We start from the raw sequence: 14,918 nt of genomic DNA on the forward strand, positions 1-14,918 counted from the left end.
AATGTGATATACATGATTTGGGTAATGATAGTGTAGTTGTAGTAACAGTGACAGTTAAGTGATGGTGGTGGTAGTAGGCAATATATAATGCATGGGAGATAATGCGACAGAATACGACTCGTTTCGAGAAATTGAGTTGTTTCCCCTATCTTTTTTATTTCACAATCAAGAGCACGTCCTTTGCGGACTTGATTTTGTTATATCATATAATATGATGCGATGCGAAGCGAAAATCCGCGCTGTTTTCCATTTAACCAGTGCCTGTGAATAGATCTCACGTAGAGCTGTGAAATGCGATGAAATTATTATTGTGTAATCGTTCATGAAGGCTTGTGACTTTTTTAAGATGAATTGATAAGATCGCTTGATTTATTTTCGTGGTTATAAATATGATGCCTAAACCGTGCCTGGGACCAATTACAAATAAATCATACTTCCAGACCGTACAAACAATGAACATTTGATATAAATTTGAAATGCACATGAAAACTTGCCATTAAATTTGATTTTAAACACCACAACTAGTTCATTGCGCATAACCTTATATTGCGGTTAGTGAAACCCCAACTTTTTATACACTCGCAACTAAAACTTGAGAAGAAACTTTTTTTCTGTTTTATATCCGATATTATCCTCTGGGTCACACTGTCTGGTATTTTTCTGGACCTATATCTTCTGGAGGTGAGGAGGTGGAAGATTACCTCTATAAGACCTCCGTAAATCTCATCTAGAACTATCTTGTTTACGCCGCTGCTGGTTTCTGTCAACTTGCGGAAAAAAGCTGGGAAGCCACTCTAAGACTGTAAATACAGATGAAACATTGCATTTGCAACAAGTGGTTGTAAGCGATAGCTCTTGACCTCGATCCGTTTTGAAATGATTATGCATTGTTCTTACATATGTATTTAAGATTTTCTGAGAAAAGTGATACAATTGCAAAACATATTTTCCATTTCTCGCGCGAATTAGAGAACGTTTTACATCTTTTGAGAGCTTGTTCTTCCGATGTTTTAGATAAACAAAACATCAGCAATGTCAGAAAACATGTTTACGACCAAAATAACTTAAAGTCCAGCACCGCATATCATACAAATAAAGCGCTTTAAGTCATCAACCACAGCCCCTGTTGATGAATACATTACTGCTGGAAGGCCGTGATTGGCAATACCAGTAAACTGTGTGAGGACAGGCTGACAGAGTGAGACATCTCTGGTCCTAGTGTGGCCTAGACCGCGACCACAGCTGAGGACACTGCAGTTCATAGATATACAACGTCGGTGATAGTGTCAATGAACTGCCGTTAGCGTCTTTCTCGTTGTATCTCGTTGCTAGTAGGGAAGTGGCATCTTCTGTATATGGATTATGTACTGGTTAGTGGTGATTTAAGTGGATTTCACTAGACTTGAAAGGTACTGTATTGTTTAAACTTTTAACATGATGAACAGGGTATTGTTTTATTCTAACGCTACAAATCAAACGTTTTTGTTTTATTTAACAAAAACTAATGTAACTTTAAGATCGACAACTCGATAAGGGGAATGAATATACGTACATTGAGTCTTAGGCGGAATAAAAGAGTTTTTTTGGGACTTATTTCGAAAGCGGGGACAGAGTTTTGGGTGTATTTTTAGCCTGACATGTGTAGCATCATTTTTTTTATTTCAATAAATGATTACGCCCTTTCGAATCTACTGTCTTTGGGTTTCTCTCGTTGTTTTTGTTTATATATTATTTCAAATTCAAAGGTAGCGAAACAAAAACGTTCTTGACAAATCTGATGTTGATCGCTCAGGAACATATTATATATTATGACGGTAAAGTTGGAAGGTAGTTGGTAGTTGGGAATTCGAATATTCAACTACCTGCTAGTTGCCAGTTGGGGATTCGACAAACACTGTTTTAATGCACTTTTATTGGTATATTCGCCAATAAAAGTGAATTAAAACAATGTTTGTCGAATCCCCAACTGGCAACTAGCAGGTAGTTGAATATTCGAATCCCCAACTGGCAAATGGTAAGTAGTTGATTATTCGAATCCCCAACTACCAACTACCTTCCAACTTTACCGTCATATATTGCTCTAATTATTACATTTATAGGAAATTTAGAATAAGCAAGAATCTATAGAATTTGAGAGAAAGTTCATGAGGAATTGTGTTATATACATGTATTATTCTCACAATCCAATGTTGGTATAATGTTGGTATTTAATTTTCTGATGGAAGAGCCTTCATATTTTACCATCTTAATGTTCACCTGATGGTATTACATACACCCTCTAGTGATTAAACCGAAGTTGAGATATGATATTGACAGATTTAGACCAAAAGCAGGGTTAAGGGGCTTTGACCATTGAAATTGTTTCCGAAGTATACATATTAAAAATGAAAACTATGTATTTTGCATGAGTAAAAATTTATAGTACGTGTTACTTATATCACCATAAGTGACCAGATCCTGTGCCTTTTTGTGGTTGTGACTATCCAGATGAGTACCCTACCGACGACGACGACGACGACGATGATGATGATGATGATGATGATGATGATCGACGACGACGATGATTGTGATGAAGACGGCAACGATAACGACGTCGATGAGGATAATGATAGTGATGATGATATTATTGTTGAGCACGCTGCTTAAAGAACTTTAACACTTTTGCAAACAGCATATTACTCGCTTGTACGGTCATATCCTAATTTAATTTTGTCTGCATTCATTAATAGATTCGTCAATTAAACCATAGAGACGGGCAATATGAAAAACGTATGTTGCATGTCCACAGCCGGTTTGTGTCAAGCAGAATGATACAAAATTGGTTTGTTCAATACTCTATTGATTACCAGGGCCAGCTATATATTAGTCCAACCTCGGAAAGCGTGGGTTATTGCTTGATATATCTGTCGCCAAGTAAGATTTTTAATAAAATCAAAGTGAATGTGCATTTGTAGTTGCCTGTTCAGTTTCCGGGGCAACCCAGCCTGGATGCACTTTTAAATCAAAGTCCGGGATTTTTTTTTGTTTTAATTCATACCATCATAGGTTCAATGTCCTCCGAGCTATTGAACCTGCAAAAAGGTGCATTAACTGAACACATGGCTCATTTTTAAATGTTAAGCTCCTAAAATCTTCAATTTAAGCTAAGGAAAACATCTATTCGAGGGAATCAAAAGTTACAAAGATAGTTGAAATAAATAAATAAAGTTTGCTTCCAAAGCAAATCAGGAAAGATAACGGAACAAATCAAATCCCCAACCGCAAATACGTTTTTTTCCCCACTGCTGCCTCAGTTACAATTGCAAAGTTGAACTGGTAATCACATATCACTCGAAAAGGACCTTGAAATGTTCAATGGGGAAAGTGGGAAATCTGCTTTAATTTACATAAAGGTGCATGTGTATAATAAATTTTACCGTGCCTACGCCTACTCATCAAATTTGATCATACCTGCAGCATTTTCGTCTTGAGTCACCGGGTTAAGTTTCTTATCCATAAATAAAGTTTTATTGAGTAAAATTGTATGTTATCGTTGAGGAAAAAACACATACAATTCAAACATTAAAAAGTATGTATTCGTGAGGTAATTATAAATCGCATGTTTAAACATAACACATAGAAAAATTGTTTCCGGGGCGGCTCCAGGATTTCAGGGGGCTAACTTTGAACGTAAACCCCTTTCATAAAGAATCCCCAAAACAGAATTAACACATGGCAGCGGGGATTTGGACTTCCTACACTAAAACTGCTTAAATTAAAAGTCTTAAATGGTGCATTTATGTGTAATTGGCCATATATACATAAGTAATATACCATATTGACATGCAATGTTCACTTGGACTATTTGAGGGGAAGGGGGGCTTGGTGTCCCCCAGATGCGTAGTGGTCTAAAAATAATAAAACAATAACCTGCAAGCATGTTCAGCTTCTACGGAAACGGACTGCTACGAAGGCCACACGGACTGCTTCCAGCGCCACACGGACTGCTTCGAGCGCCACACGGACCGATAATTTACTAGTATTTTACTTTGAAAAAAGCAGCTCACACTTGGGTCATCATAAATGCATCATAAATAAATATCATAGTAAGATTTCATATGTCAGATTGTATTTCGCCTCATTCTCTGTCCGCACGACGTTTGGCTTACTCTCTGCCTGTCTGTTAGTCTGTCTGTCTGTCTGTCTGTGTGCATAGCCGTCGGTGACGCTTCACGTCCGCCCTATGTAACTCGCGATCCATTTAATAACTATACCAACAATAATTTTGTGATATGTATTTTCTCATCCTGTCATTTATTGAACAAACTGCTCCGAACTTGAGTGAACGTGCATATCGTACATTCTACTGCCGGAGTCGGTTCAATGTCAATGTCACGTGTAGAGGGCAGGGGTAGTGTTGTCATGTCCGTGTAAGCACTTTAATGTTAAAACCCCTTGAATATTTTCGGTATCCTATAAACGTAGTATGGCACATATGCTCTCCACATCGATATCGTAAACACGCATATCGAGCACATGTTCCCAACCCCAAGGTCACGTATAGAAGTTCAAATGCCACATAGGACTTATCACACAGAATTGTTCTTGCCCGCTCTGTATTCGGGGTGCAAATGAAGGATGTGTTCATTGTGTATTTCCTTTCGTATCGAGGCTACTGTAACTATCAGTCGTGTATTCACCACCTCGAGGCGAAGCTAAACTACGTCGGTTCAAGGTCAGGGTCACAGCTATATAAAGGGAGCAATTCATGTGACAAAATGTCATAGGAATCATTTGTCCATTTTCATGAAATATTTTCACGATTTTTGTACGTAACGTGTTGATTTACAAGCTGATTTCTTCCATTTTTGCCAAAATGAACAAAGAAATATAGATGCAATCAGTTTCCGTTGAAGCGTTTCCATGGTTGCATCAAACGCGCACAATATAGGTTGATGCATTTTTTTTTTAATTTTAGTGCATTATTATTTCCAACTCATTTGACACTAATGATCAATTCAAAAGAAAGCTTAGGATTGGTATACAGAAAAAAAAATATATTAGCGATATTTGGACGTTTCTAACTGGGTCAGTTGTGGCCACGTAGCTATTATTTGAAAAAGGAAAAAAAAAACACATTTATATTGGCTGATTTGTTATCTGTACACATACAATTTGTTGCTTAATTGTTGATGTTTTGATCGTTAAAGGGACTCGTTCATTGTTTGTATAATGCACTTTTTTATTACGAAATAAAGTGAGGCAATCCATTAGTGTTAAAACTACGATACTGACGGCAGGAACGTTTCAACAAATGTTGATTCATGTTTATATTCCTAAGAGTTTGCTGGTGCATTACCGGGAAAAATATTGTTGGTGCCAAAACAAGAGCCGGGGTGGGGTCCCTTCAAAATGAAATGAGTTAAACGTGCATTAGAAAATGGCATCGACCTATAATGTGCACCTTAAAGGTACATGTACAACTGACTGTTTTCATTAAATTGGCACTTGCAAAATAATTTACATAATACAATTATACAGTATATGGGGATGCATGACAGAGATAATTGATGTGTTAGGGTTTGCAAAAAGGGAATTTGGGCTGAAAGGACTGTTTCGTTTTAAGAGTTTAGGCTGGCATGATGGGGTCCTATGGTCTAAATTGCGTCCCTATAATCCCAATAGTAACATGCTCAGATAGCATTATCAGCAAATGCCGGCCAAATGAAGCGTGAAGGGTGCCACACGTTTTCAAATATCCTTGAAGAATATGCACAGCGTGTTTGAGCATATAATGATAACGATTAACCTTTGTAACATGTGTTTGTTCACATAGCACACAAAGTGGGACATTTCTATTTCTAACCCTATCCATTGAAACATGAGAACCATAGCTGCGTGCAGTTATTGTTCGCTTCATAAACCGTATACAAATACTAAGCTTCATTCATTCGTTCGTTCGTGCATCCATTCATTCGTTCATTAATTAATTAATAAATAAATTTATTCATTTATAATTTACCAATTTGTTTATTTATTTATTGTCTTTTTTTATTTATTTATTGTTTTATTTATGGTGTAACGGTCCGCTGTAGGCGGCGGATGTGCATTCATAGTATAACATTCCTTTATAGACGGAAGTACGTTCATAGTACGTATGTTAACTTGGTTGGCAATATGAAAATTAGCAAAGCCCGGGCTCTGTGTGGATTGAGAATTTACTGTATATAAAGACCAGCGGACTTCCTTTAAGCTCGAGCATGCTTTTCTCTGAAGGGATCTGTTGGCCTTGATAGGCTCGCACGTTACCATTGTTTTATTGTTTTATTTATTGTTTTATTATTTATTTTATTGTTTTATTAATTTATTTAATTGTTTTATTATTTTTTCTATTTTAATATATCTTTTTTATTATTTTAATTATTTGGTTTATATTTATTCTTCTGATAATGGGAACAAAAATAATAATCTAGTTGTAAAAAAGTGTCGATATCGCTATAACTTTCCATTACGACATTAACAGTTCATGGTTGCATCTAGGAACAATAACAAATCCTACTCCAAGGTTGCATTAAATGCTAATTTTTTTCTTAATATTTATTATTTTGGCAAAAACATAACCTTGAGACGGCCATTACCTGTGTCTACTCAAGCGTAGAGGAATGCATTTACCTGTCGCACCTTGCGCTATTTTTAGGCACAGAAAGCACTGTGGGTAATTGAATGATGTCACAAACTGGTAAAGTTTAGCGAGGAATTTCCGTGTGTGTTTTTAATGGAATTGTAAATCAACTATATTTCGTCATTTGTTGGTAAGGGAATTATACAATTGTAGTTGGTATAGAAGATTATTTTAGTCGGTTTCAGAACGTTACCATCGTAAAACAATGTTACATTTTAGAGATTTTGTTGACCTAGTTTTCATTTCAAAAGCGTATGCCGACATTTTAATGCCGCTCCGAAACGTGTAAACAATTCGAGTAGCTTGTATATGGGGAAATGAAGTTAAGCAGCGTGCTATTTTATTGTTATTTGAGGTGATATATCGTGTTGATACAGCTTCCATTATTGTATAAGTACATTTTCAATTCAATTTGATGTAAAGTGAAGGTGACCGGTGTCGCAGAAAAGTAAAGCATTGGAAATTAATCCCATGGATCAGGAAACGAGTGAGAGTTTCAGTATTGCTTCTACACTTTTATACATTGTTGATAATTTGGATTGTTGCTAAAATGTATTTTTTTACGCCTGAATATACTATCAAATTAAAGACGGACAGGTGTTGTCTTCATGGCAAATATGCTTGAGTCTGACAATATACATGTGGGTGTAATTGAGTTGAGAATGCAGAGGTCCATTCTAGTGTTTTAGTAGTCCTCGTTCTTGATACACAACAATTTCACTATCACAGACTGACCGCTGTGTCAACTTCTTTTCTTTTTTGTCTAGGAATGAGCCAATTTAAGTGCAAATGTCTGGAAACCAGTGAAATGAGACTGCTGACAAAAGTTTATATCTGATTTATTGTGAGTTATCTATGAGGACTGAATTAAAGGAATTGCTTATACTTACCTCTTTGACCAGACAAAATGTCAATACAATTTATCTATTAGAGTACAGCTTTGAGTATCAGGGCAAAGGCAACATGTAGATGTTAATGTCTGTTGTTGACAAGGATCGGCACATTGTCATTGTAAAGGTAAATTGCAGTACCTTTATGCTGGCTTGCATCAAGATGTAGGTATTACCTGTAAAGGGAAAGCATTACTCTTCAATGAAATTATGTATTGTTTTAATGTTTCCAGTCAATTTAAAGCAGTAATACCTTGTGTACTTTAACTTACTAGTTTGTAATGTTAGCTGTTAAAATAGTTATGGTAGCTACCGGTATACCTTTATACACTCAGTAGTTGTATCAACAACAACTGGAAAAGTGCAAGAAAAAAGGCTGAATTCTTACTTTTATAAGTAGTTAAATCTGTTCTTCATGAAACTGGTCATAATACTTAAATTGCTCAAAAAAGTCCTTATTACTGTTGCAAGTAATACGGTTATTATGTAATCTGTGTTGTGTGGATGGTAAACATTAAAAAAAAGTGATCTGATCAAAGCTGTGTGTAAAATGTTTCATGTACATGTTACAGTCAATTTAGTAGCCCGAAGGTGATTGCATGTGTTATAAGGATGTGATCAGATTATATTCATATTTGTCACTTTAATTGATTCAATATTTATAGTTTTCTTTGCGATCCTTTAGCATATTGACTATTTACCAAGTCATATGGTTGATAAATATGTTTTAATCTGTTTAGTTTCATATTTTTAAAGTGGTAACCTATGTTTTTAGAATAATCTTGTGAATGATATTTTAAAGAAGGCATTACACAATAACACCTAAGTGTATGTAAAACAATGTGTAGAAACTATAACTGGTACTTTCAGAGGTCGAGCATACTAACAAACGCAAGTAGTCGGATCAGTTTAAGCAGTAGGGCTACCCTTCTATCTTCGCTTGGGAAGGACAACGGCACTCGTCGTTCAAAGAAAATGGTTGTGTGCAGAGTGGCGCTCCTTGATGGCACGACTTTCGAGCCAAAGGGCATTGATGTAAGTTACTAAGTATATATAACTATATGTTACAAAGAATTAGTGCAATAAAATGAATTGCTTGCTTGCCCAAGGATCTTGATTTCTTGAAATGTTTGATGCATTTGCTATATATGAAAAATATTGCTCAGAAAATAAGGCATTTCCTAACTTTAGCCAATTTCTTAAGTTTCTCCCTGGTCATATTCTACTTTATCCTTATAATATCTGAAATTCTTTATTCTCATTGATTTTATTAAATATAACAAACTTTTGTGTTAAAGAACACTTATACCTTTCTTTTAATATAACTTTAAAAATCTTAGGAAATCGACACAAGTTAAGCATTGAATAAAGAAGTTTTATGACCACAGCCTCTGCAGTGCTTGTAACCCTGATTTAAATTTCTTTTTTTTTATTTTTTATTGACAACTACCTAATACATTGTGTAGATGTGGTATTTATTCATTGTACTTTATTCTGCTTTGCTGGTCAAAGTTGAAGTGGGCTATTGTTTTGCTAAGATGGCTCTACTAAATGAAGCACTTTAAGGCACTCTACAACAGTTAAGAGTAAAACTCTCAAACTTTTACCATAAAGGAAGGAAATTAGTACAATGTTTCACAAATTGGCATTAATTTTTACTACCTGCGTTATGTGAATGTTTCCGATTAATTGATGTATGTGTACTTTTTTATGTTTTGTCAATCATCATTGGCACATGTATGTTTCATTATCTGTACATTGTTCATTGCGGCTCAAGTTTCAGAAACAGGCACATTCTTTGTAAATCATACTATGTGTAAAAAGTTACATGTATGGAATGCAATATAGGAAAATGAAGATGTTGCTGTAAATATCATTGGTATCAAAGCTATGGTCTCAGTGATGGAAATGTCACCCCCACCCCTTGGGGGAAAAAAGTGGTGCTAATGTTCACATGATTCTCCCTTTAATTAACATGCTGGTTATTAGGAAGCCAGCATTGTTGATTGCTGAAGCTCATAAAAACTGATATCCCAAAACACGTGCCTGGGTCCTTGGTCATTATTGTACATGTGGCTGGGATGGGTCGGCATGGTAATTAATTTTTATGGAATTAACAACTGTAACCTAACACCAGCTAGCTCTTACATAGAATATTGTCTTCTTCGACCTCTTGACTTCATAAAGTTTTGTGTCAACATATGGTCTCACTACAGTAGTTGAACATGTGGCTCCGACTCAGTGTTGTTACCAAGTCCTTCTAGGCCGGTGCACACTTTATTGCAGTTAAGCTGCTTCATAAATGGCAACAAAAACAAGCCATTGGCATGAATAGAATTATGATGAATTATACAACTGAATGAATTAGGATAGCGAGGCCTCAGATGGTTGGTATATTCTGTAGGGTCTTATACCCCTAAACATTATATGAAAGGAATAGATTATTTCAACAAGTATACATTGACTTTGTAACAAGTACGTTTTGATGAATGTACGCTTTGAAAACACATGTTAATGAATAGGAAAGCTGTATCCAGCCTTATACAATCAATCATTTGTGTGACTAATACTTGGATGTGCTTCAAGCAAATATATTTCTTAAAAAAATAGATATAAATTACACATATTTATGTAGGCTGTAACACATTACTTTTCAATGTAGAAATTTCCTAGGTAAATGTAAACAACATTTTGTAAATGATTCTCCACATGCAGTCTGCAATGGATTGTGAACTTATGATCGTAACTATGACAGTTCTGTATTTGATACAGGTTAAAGTCTCTTAATCATGCATGCAACTGTATTACAAAAATACGCCAACAGAACCTTGCTTAACATTTGTCACGTTAACACTTCAAGGTTTTCCATTCATGTTGACAACAGTCAATTGACTTTATTTTAAAATTTTAACTTGCCTGTCTTTGTGAAGAATAAGTCAGGCTATTGTGATAACCTTGGTGCCGTCGGTGTCACACACAATATTTAACCTTGGCCATAACTCAAAACATTCATGGTATTCAGATGAAACTTCGTATACATTTTACCAGAGACAATAACACATGTATAAGGTGCCAATTACTCTGGCTTTAGAAATTGTCGAGTTATGCCCCATTGATTGAAATACAACAGATAAGCGTTGGTGTTTGCTGTGATGCAATTTTGCTTTTATATACATACTGCACTGTAATGAACAGGTGACTGCCGTTCAAATCCCATCAATTCCCATGTAAGTTTTAACTTCCCTTTGTCTGCATGTCTGAGAGGCTTTGTGCGCTTTGAACAAAATAGCGGCTGAGAAGACTTATTGAACAAAATAGCAGCTGAGAAGACTTATTGAACAAAATAGCAGCTGTTTAATTATGACATTTAATATCATATTTGATGCCAAACAGCTTATTGTTTTAGATTGACTTAGAATTAAATGAAAGTTTTAGAAGTTAAATGAACCTACTCGTACATTGATGTGATCTATTTTGTGTTGCAGAAGAACTCGGAAGGTCAGCAGGTGTTTGACATGGTAGCCAAGCACCTTGACGTCATAGAGACGGACTACTTTGGTCTCACCTTCCGGGACAAAACAGGCAAAAAGGTACATTTCCTATAAAATATTCACAACTAAGATATCATGCAATATACTTTGCAGAAAAACAACAACAGTTTGAATCTGTATAAAATGACTTAACTTCACTTGCACTCTTATGTGTAAGTGTTAAATTGTATAAGCAGTTTATAAATGCAGGCATACATTAATGAGTGCACATGTACCAGGTTTGTTGCATGCATATGGTGAGGTATATACATGACTGTGAACTTACTTCTTTTCAGTATTGGCTGGACAACACTAAAAAGATCTCAAAACAACTCAAAGGTAAGTCAGACTTGGGCTTCATAATCATTTAAACATTTCATCCTGGGAGCGTATTGTGTTATTAGTTAAGCAGTAAGGGTAAAACAGGCCACAAAGGTTGTACACATGTATTTTTTTACAATTATGTGCACAAAGATCATTTACAGGATTAAAGAATTTACTTATCTCAGTCTGTCAGAGTGTCAAACTTCACTGAAGGTGTTACTGGATATGGGCACAGTGCTGCTATGCAATCACTTTCATACCGACAACATTCCATCATTACTCCTGAGCTGGGATCAATCATACCAATTCCAGCTATTCTTTCCCCTCTGATTGTTAAACTAAATACCAGAAGGGAATAAAAGAGTTCTAGGTTTACAGAACAATTGTTATTTTGTGTCTGGAAGCTTCTTTGGTTGATATTTGGGAAATTTTCATGCTGTTTTGTTTACTGGGGAGTCATAGATGATGTTTCGTCTGTATTTTCTGCTTTTTGATAAATGTTTTATTGGTGAAAAAGAACTTAACTGGTACTTTGTCAGATTAGTATAATATTTTTGGCTCAGTCTTTCTTTTGGCTCCATTCACCAGAATTAAGGGCAGTTATGATGTAATCAATTAGTAGCAATTATCGGTATGATGCATTATTCTGTGTTTGTGCCTTCAAACTACTAAAACAATAATGTTCAAAACATGCCAAGGTCATTACTGAAAATATTCACATGAAGATTACCTATTGCTGTTTACCAGTGGCAATGTATTTATCAGTAAAGAGACTTGTTGATGCATCATTGATTTAAGAGTTATGTAAAATGTAAACTCCTATTAAAGCTAAGTTCAATGTCCTACAATGTATTTGTTGTTTGATTGTGAATTTGTGAATATGCGTACCTTTGTTAAGATAGAAGCAAAACTGTACATTAAAATCAAAAGGAGCTGGTATAAAACACACAAAAAGTCACTTCAGAGAGTAATTATGCCCACATCATGTCCAAGCGGTCACTTTTAGAATCAGATGCCCTTCAAACCCATGGATTCCCAGTTATTCTCTTTCTAGTAAATGGGTATTTTACAACCACTCAAAATGTGACCAAAGGGTTAATGGAGGCATTCTCATTATTTTCATGTTAGGACTGAATATTGGGCTATGTTTTAAAAATAATACTACTGTTGTATGGGCCACAATGCTTTGATGGGATTATCAGATGTCAAGCTGTCACAACATCCCTGCAGTCATTTGGAAAGAAAGAAACTTCTGAGAATAATAATTGGCATGTTCAAGTATTGTTGTATTGATACAGGACATTTCAAGATGGCAATGGGCATTTGTTCGGACATATTTTGTATCATTTTGAGTATTTTGTTTGCATGTCTGTTAACTAGAACATGTTTAAGAAGCTCTAGAAATGCATGGCCCTCACTTCATACAGAAATTCGCAAGATAAGATCTCCCAGGCTTGGAGAACTTAATCCAACTTGTCTCTTGCATGTAGATTTATCCTTAGAAATGACCGATGAGGGAGCTTTGTCATCCATATTGTCTTAGACATTTGTCCTACTGTCGATATTCAGTGAAGAACATTTACATTGTCTGCCTGTCGCCTGTTATGCTGAGCAGATGTGACACAAATTTGTCACCATTTACACTGTGTGTTTATTTTTACCAATTCAGGGGCAAAATTCCAACCCAATTTCTAATGCTTCTCTAAACGTAAAATGAAATTCCAAATTTCATGTTCTAACATTATTTCAATTTTGTGTTATTTTTTAATAACCAAATTGAACCTGCAAACCATTTTGATTTAGTTAGGATGAGTTTGTGTATTTTTAATGAAATAAACTTTTATCACATTCTTTTATCTTTTCTGTATTTGTTAATGCATTCTTGTTCAATTTTAGGCTTTATTGGAATTCCCAGTTTTAGTCGAAATAATACCTATTTCCCAATCTGATAGGCCCCAGAACCCCATTCCCAAAATGGTGAAAACATCCACTGCTTTATTATCTGAAATTTAGCCTTATGCACAAACTCCTTGAGCTAAAGTCAATATGGATTAAGTCCGTGAAACTTCTTGTAAAGTGATTGACTAGAGTTTGAAGGGCGGTGAACATAGTTTATCAAAATTGATGGTTATGTTATCAGGATTGGTAAACATTGAGTTTCCTTGGTTTCCAGCTTGTATAAAAAATGTCACCTCGACTTTGAAATCTGAATGTTTTGAATTTATCCCTGTGTATTTAGAGAGTTTGCATTACTCATGTAAAATTCTGCTGTTGACTAATGCTTTGGGATTGACCTTAATTAATCAGTTGATTAAAGCATTTTCAGTTTGTGCTCTTTTAAATGTACAAATAACCGATATAATCCCTGTTGTAAAATGAACCCATACAGGTTAGTCGAAGTTATTAAAAAACATCATAGTACTTACAATGTACTTACAGAATCTATTATCTAAGTAGGTGTGACTGTTGTCATTGTTTAACTTTTTACTCACTTATTTTACTATGTTGCAACAATGAACAAGAACTTCAAAAAGCCGCCTGTCATCATGCATCAGGGGAATAATGGTTAGTCCTGTATTGGTGTGTCATTATAGTCATAAAACACATCATAACATACCGATAAATTGCTACAATTAAAGCCAGGCTTTAGCCATTTTTTGTGACAAAGGTCAAGATTGTTTAAGTGATAATTATATGGTATCAGTATCCAAATAACCGCTGTCAAAGGTCTTAGTTCTGCCTGCCTGGGGACGCCTGTGTCCTCAGATGCTTACGGTCATTTAAGATTTGAACACTGCACGGCAGTTTGATCTTTATCTACACTTTAATGACAGAAAGTGGTTTCAAATGAAGGGGCTTTATTAAATTTGCGCTCTTGACAGGCTGACTAATACTCTGTTTACGGAAAACAAATTTGACTACTCCTACGATTTTAGTGAAATAACCCTGTAATCATAATGGCATGATACATTGATATATGATAGTATTCACACATGTTGGTTTGTAGGACTTTGTTTATACTTGGATGAGTGGCATATTTCATGTTAAATGAAGTGTATGTGTGTGTGCGTGTATGCGTAAGCTGAATTATCACCATTTTAGGACAGGGCACAGTTTTGTGTGTATTCATGTCCTTGATTATAAAGCAAAACAATTGTCAATCACCTTTAAGCTTTGACTTGCAAACTAAGCAACTTAAATCTTCCTTCAACCATAGCAAATGTAATCCATTACATTAAAAGTCAGCACCTAGGTGGAAATGTATTGAGGCGGTATATCACTCATAACAAAATAGCTTTTTGGATCTCATGAAGAATGATCAGAATAGTTTGATATCTAAGTTATGTTTCTATGTTTAACGCTTGAAGTTTGGCCAATATCTGTGTGGGATCATTTGATTTATCAATGTGAAGGTTTAATGGAGCTCTTTTGATTTATGTTATAACTCATCATGAGTTTTCATATCAGCAGTTATAAATTTGTAGATTGATATTCATGAAAAATCATGTAGTC

The 14,918-nt window shown here is 35.3% G+C and overlaps 1 protein-coding gene across 12 annotated transcripts in view; it reads left to right on the forward strand.

Moving 5' to 3' along the window:
* Positions 1-14,918, forward strand: part of LOC128213054 (band 4.1-like protein 3) — a 55,895-nt gene that overhangs the window by 14,760 nt on the left and 26,217 nt on the right. For 8 of the 12 annotated variants that reach the window (XM_052918544.1, XM_052918543.1, XM_052918539.1 and 5 more), the window contains exons 3-5: positions 8,422-8,586; positions 11,037-11,141; positions 11,378-11,420. In XM_052918544.1, coding sequence (XP_052774504.1) covers positions 8,422-8,586; positions 11,037-11,141; positions 11,378-11,420 — 313 coding nt within the window. Of the gene's footprint in view, positions 1-1,141; positions 1,410-6,668; positions 6,792-6,869; positions 7,149-8,421; positions 8,587-11,036; positions 11,142-11,377; positions 11,421-14,918 lie in introns of those variants that run through there. The other 4 variants (XM_052918547.1, XM_052918546.1, XM_052918549.1 and 1 more) reach the window with 4 other exon arrangements.

This window comes from Mya arenaria, chromosome 13 (assembly GCF_026914265.1).
Source record: "Mya arenaria isolate MELC-2E11 chromosome 13, ASM2691426v1".
In the NCBI taxonomy this organism is placed as follows: Eukaryota; Metazoa; Mollusca; class Bivalvia; order Myida; family Myidae; genus Mya; species Mya arenaria.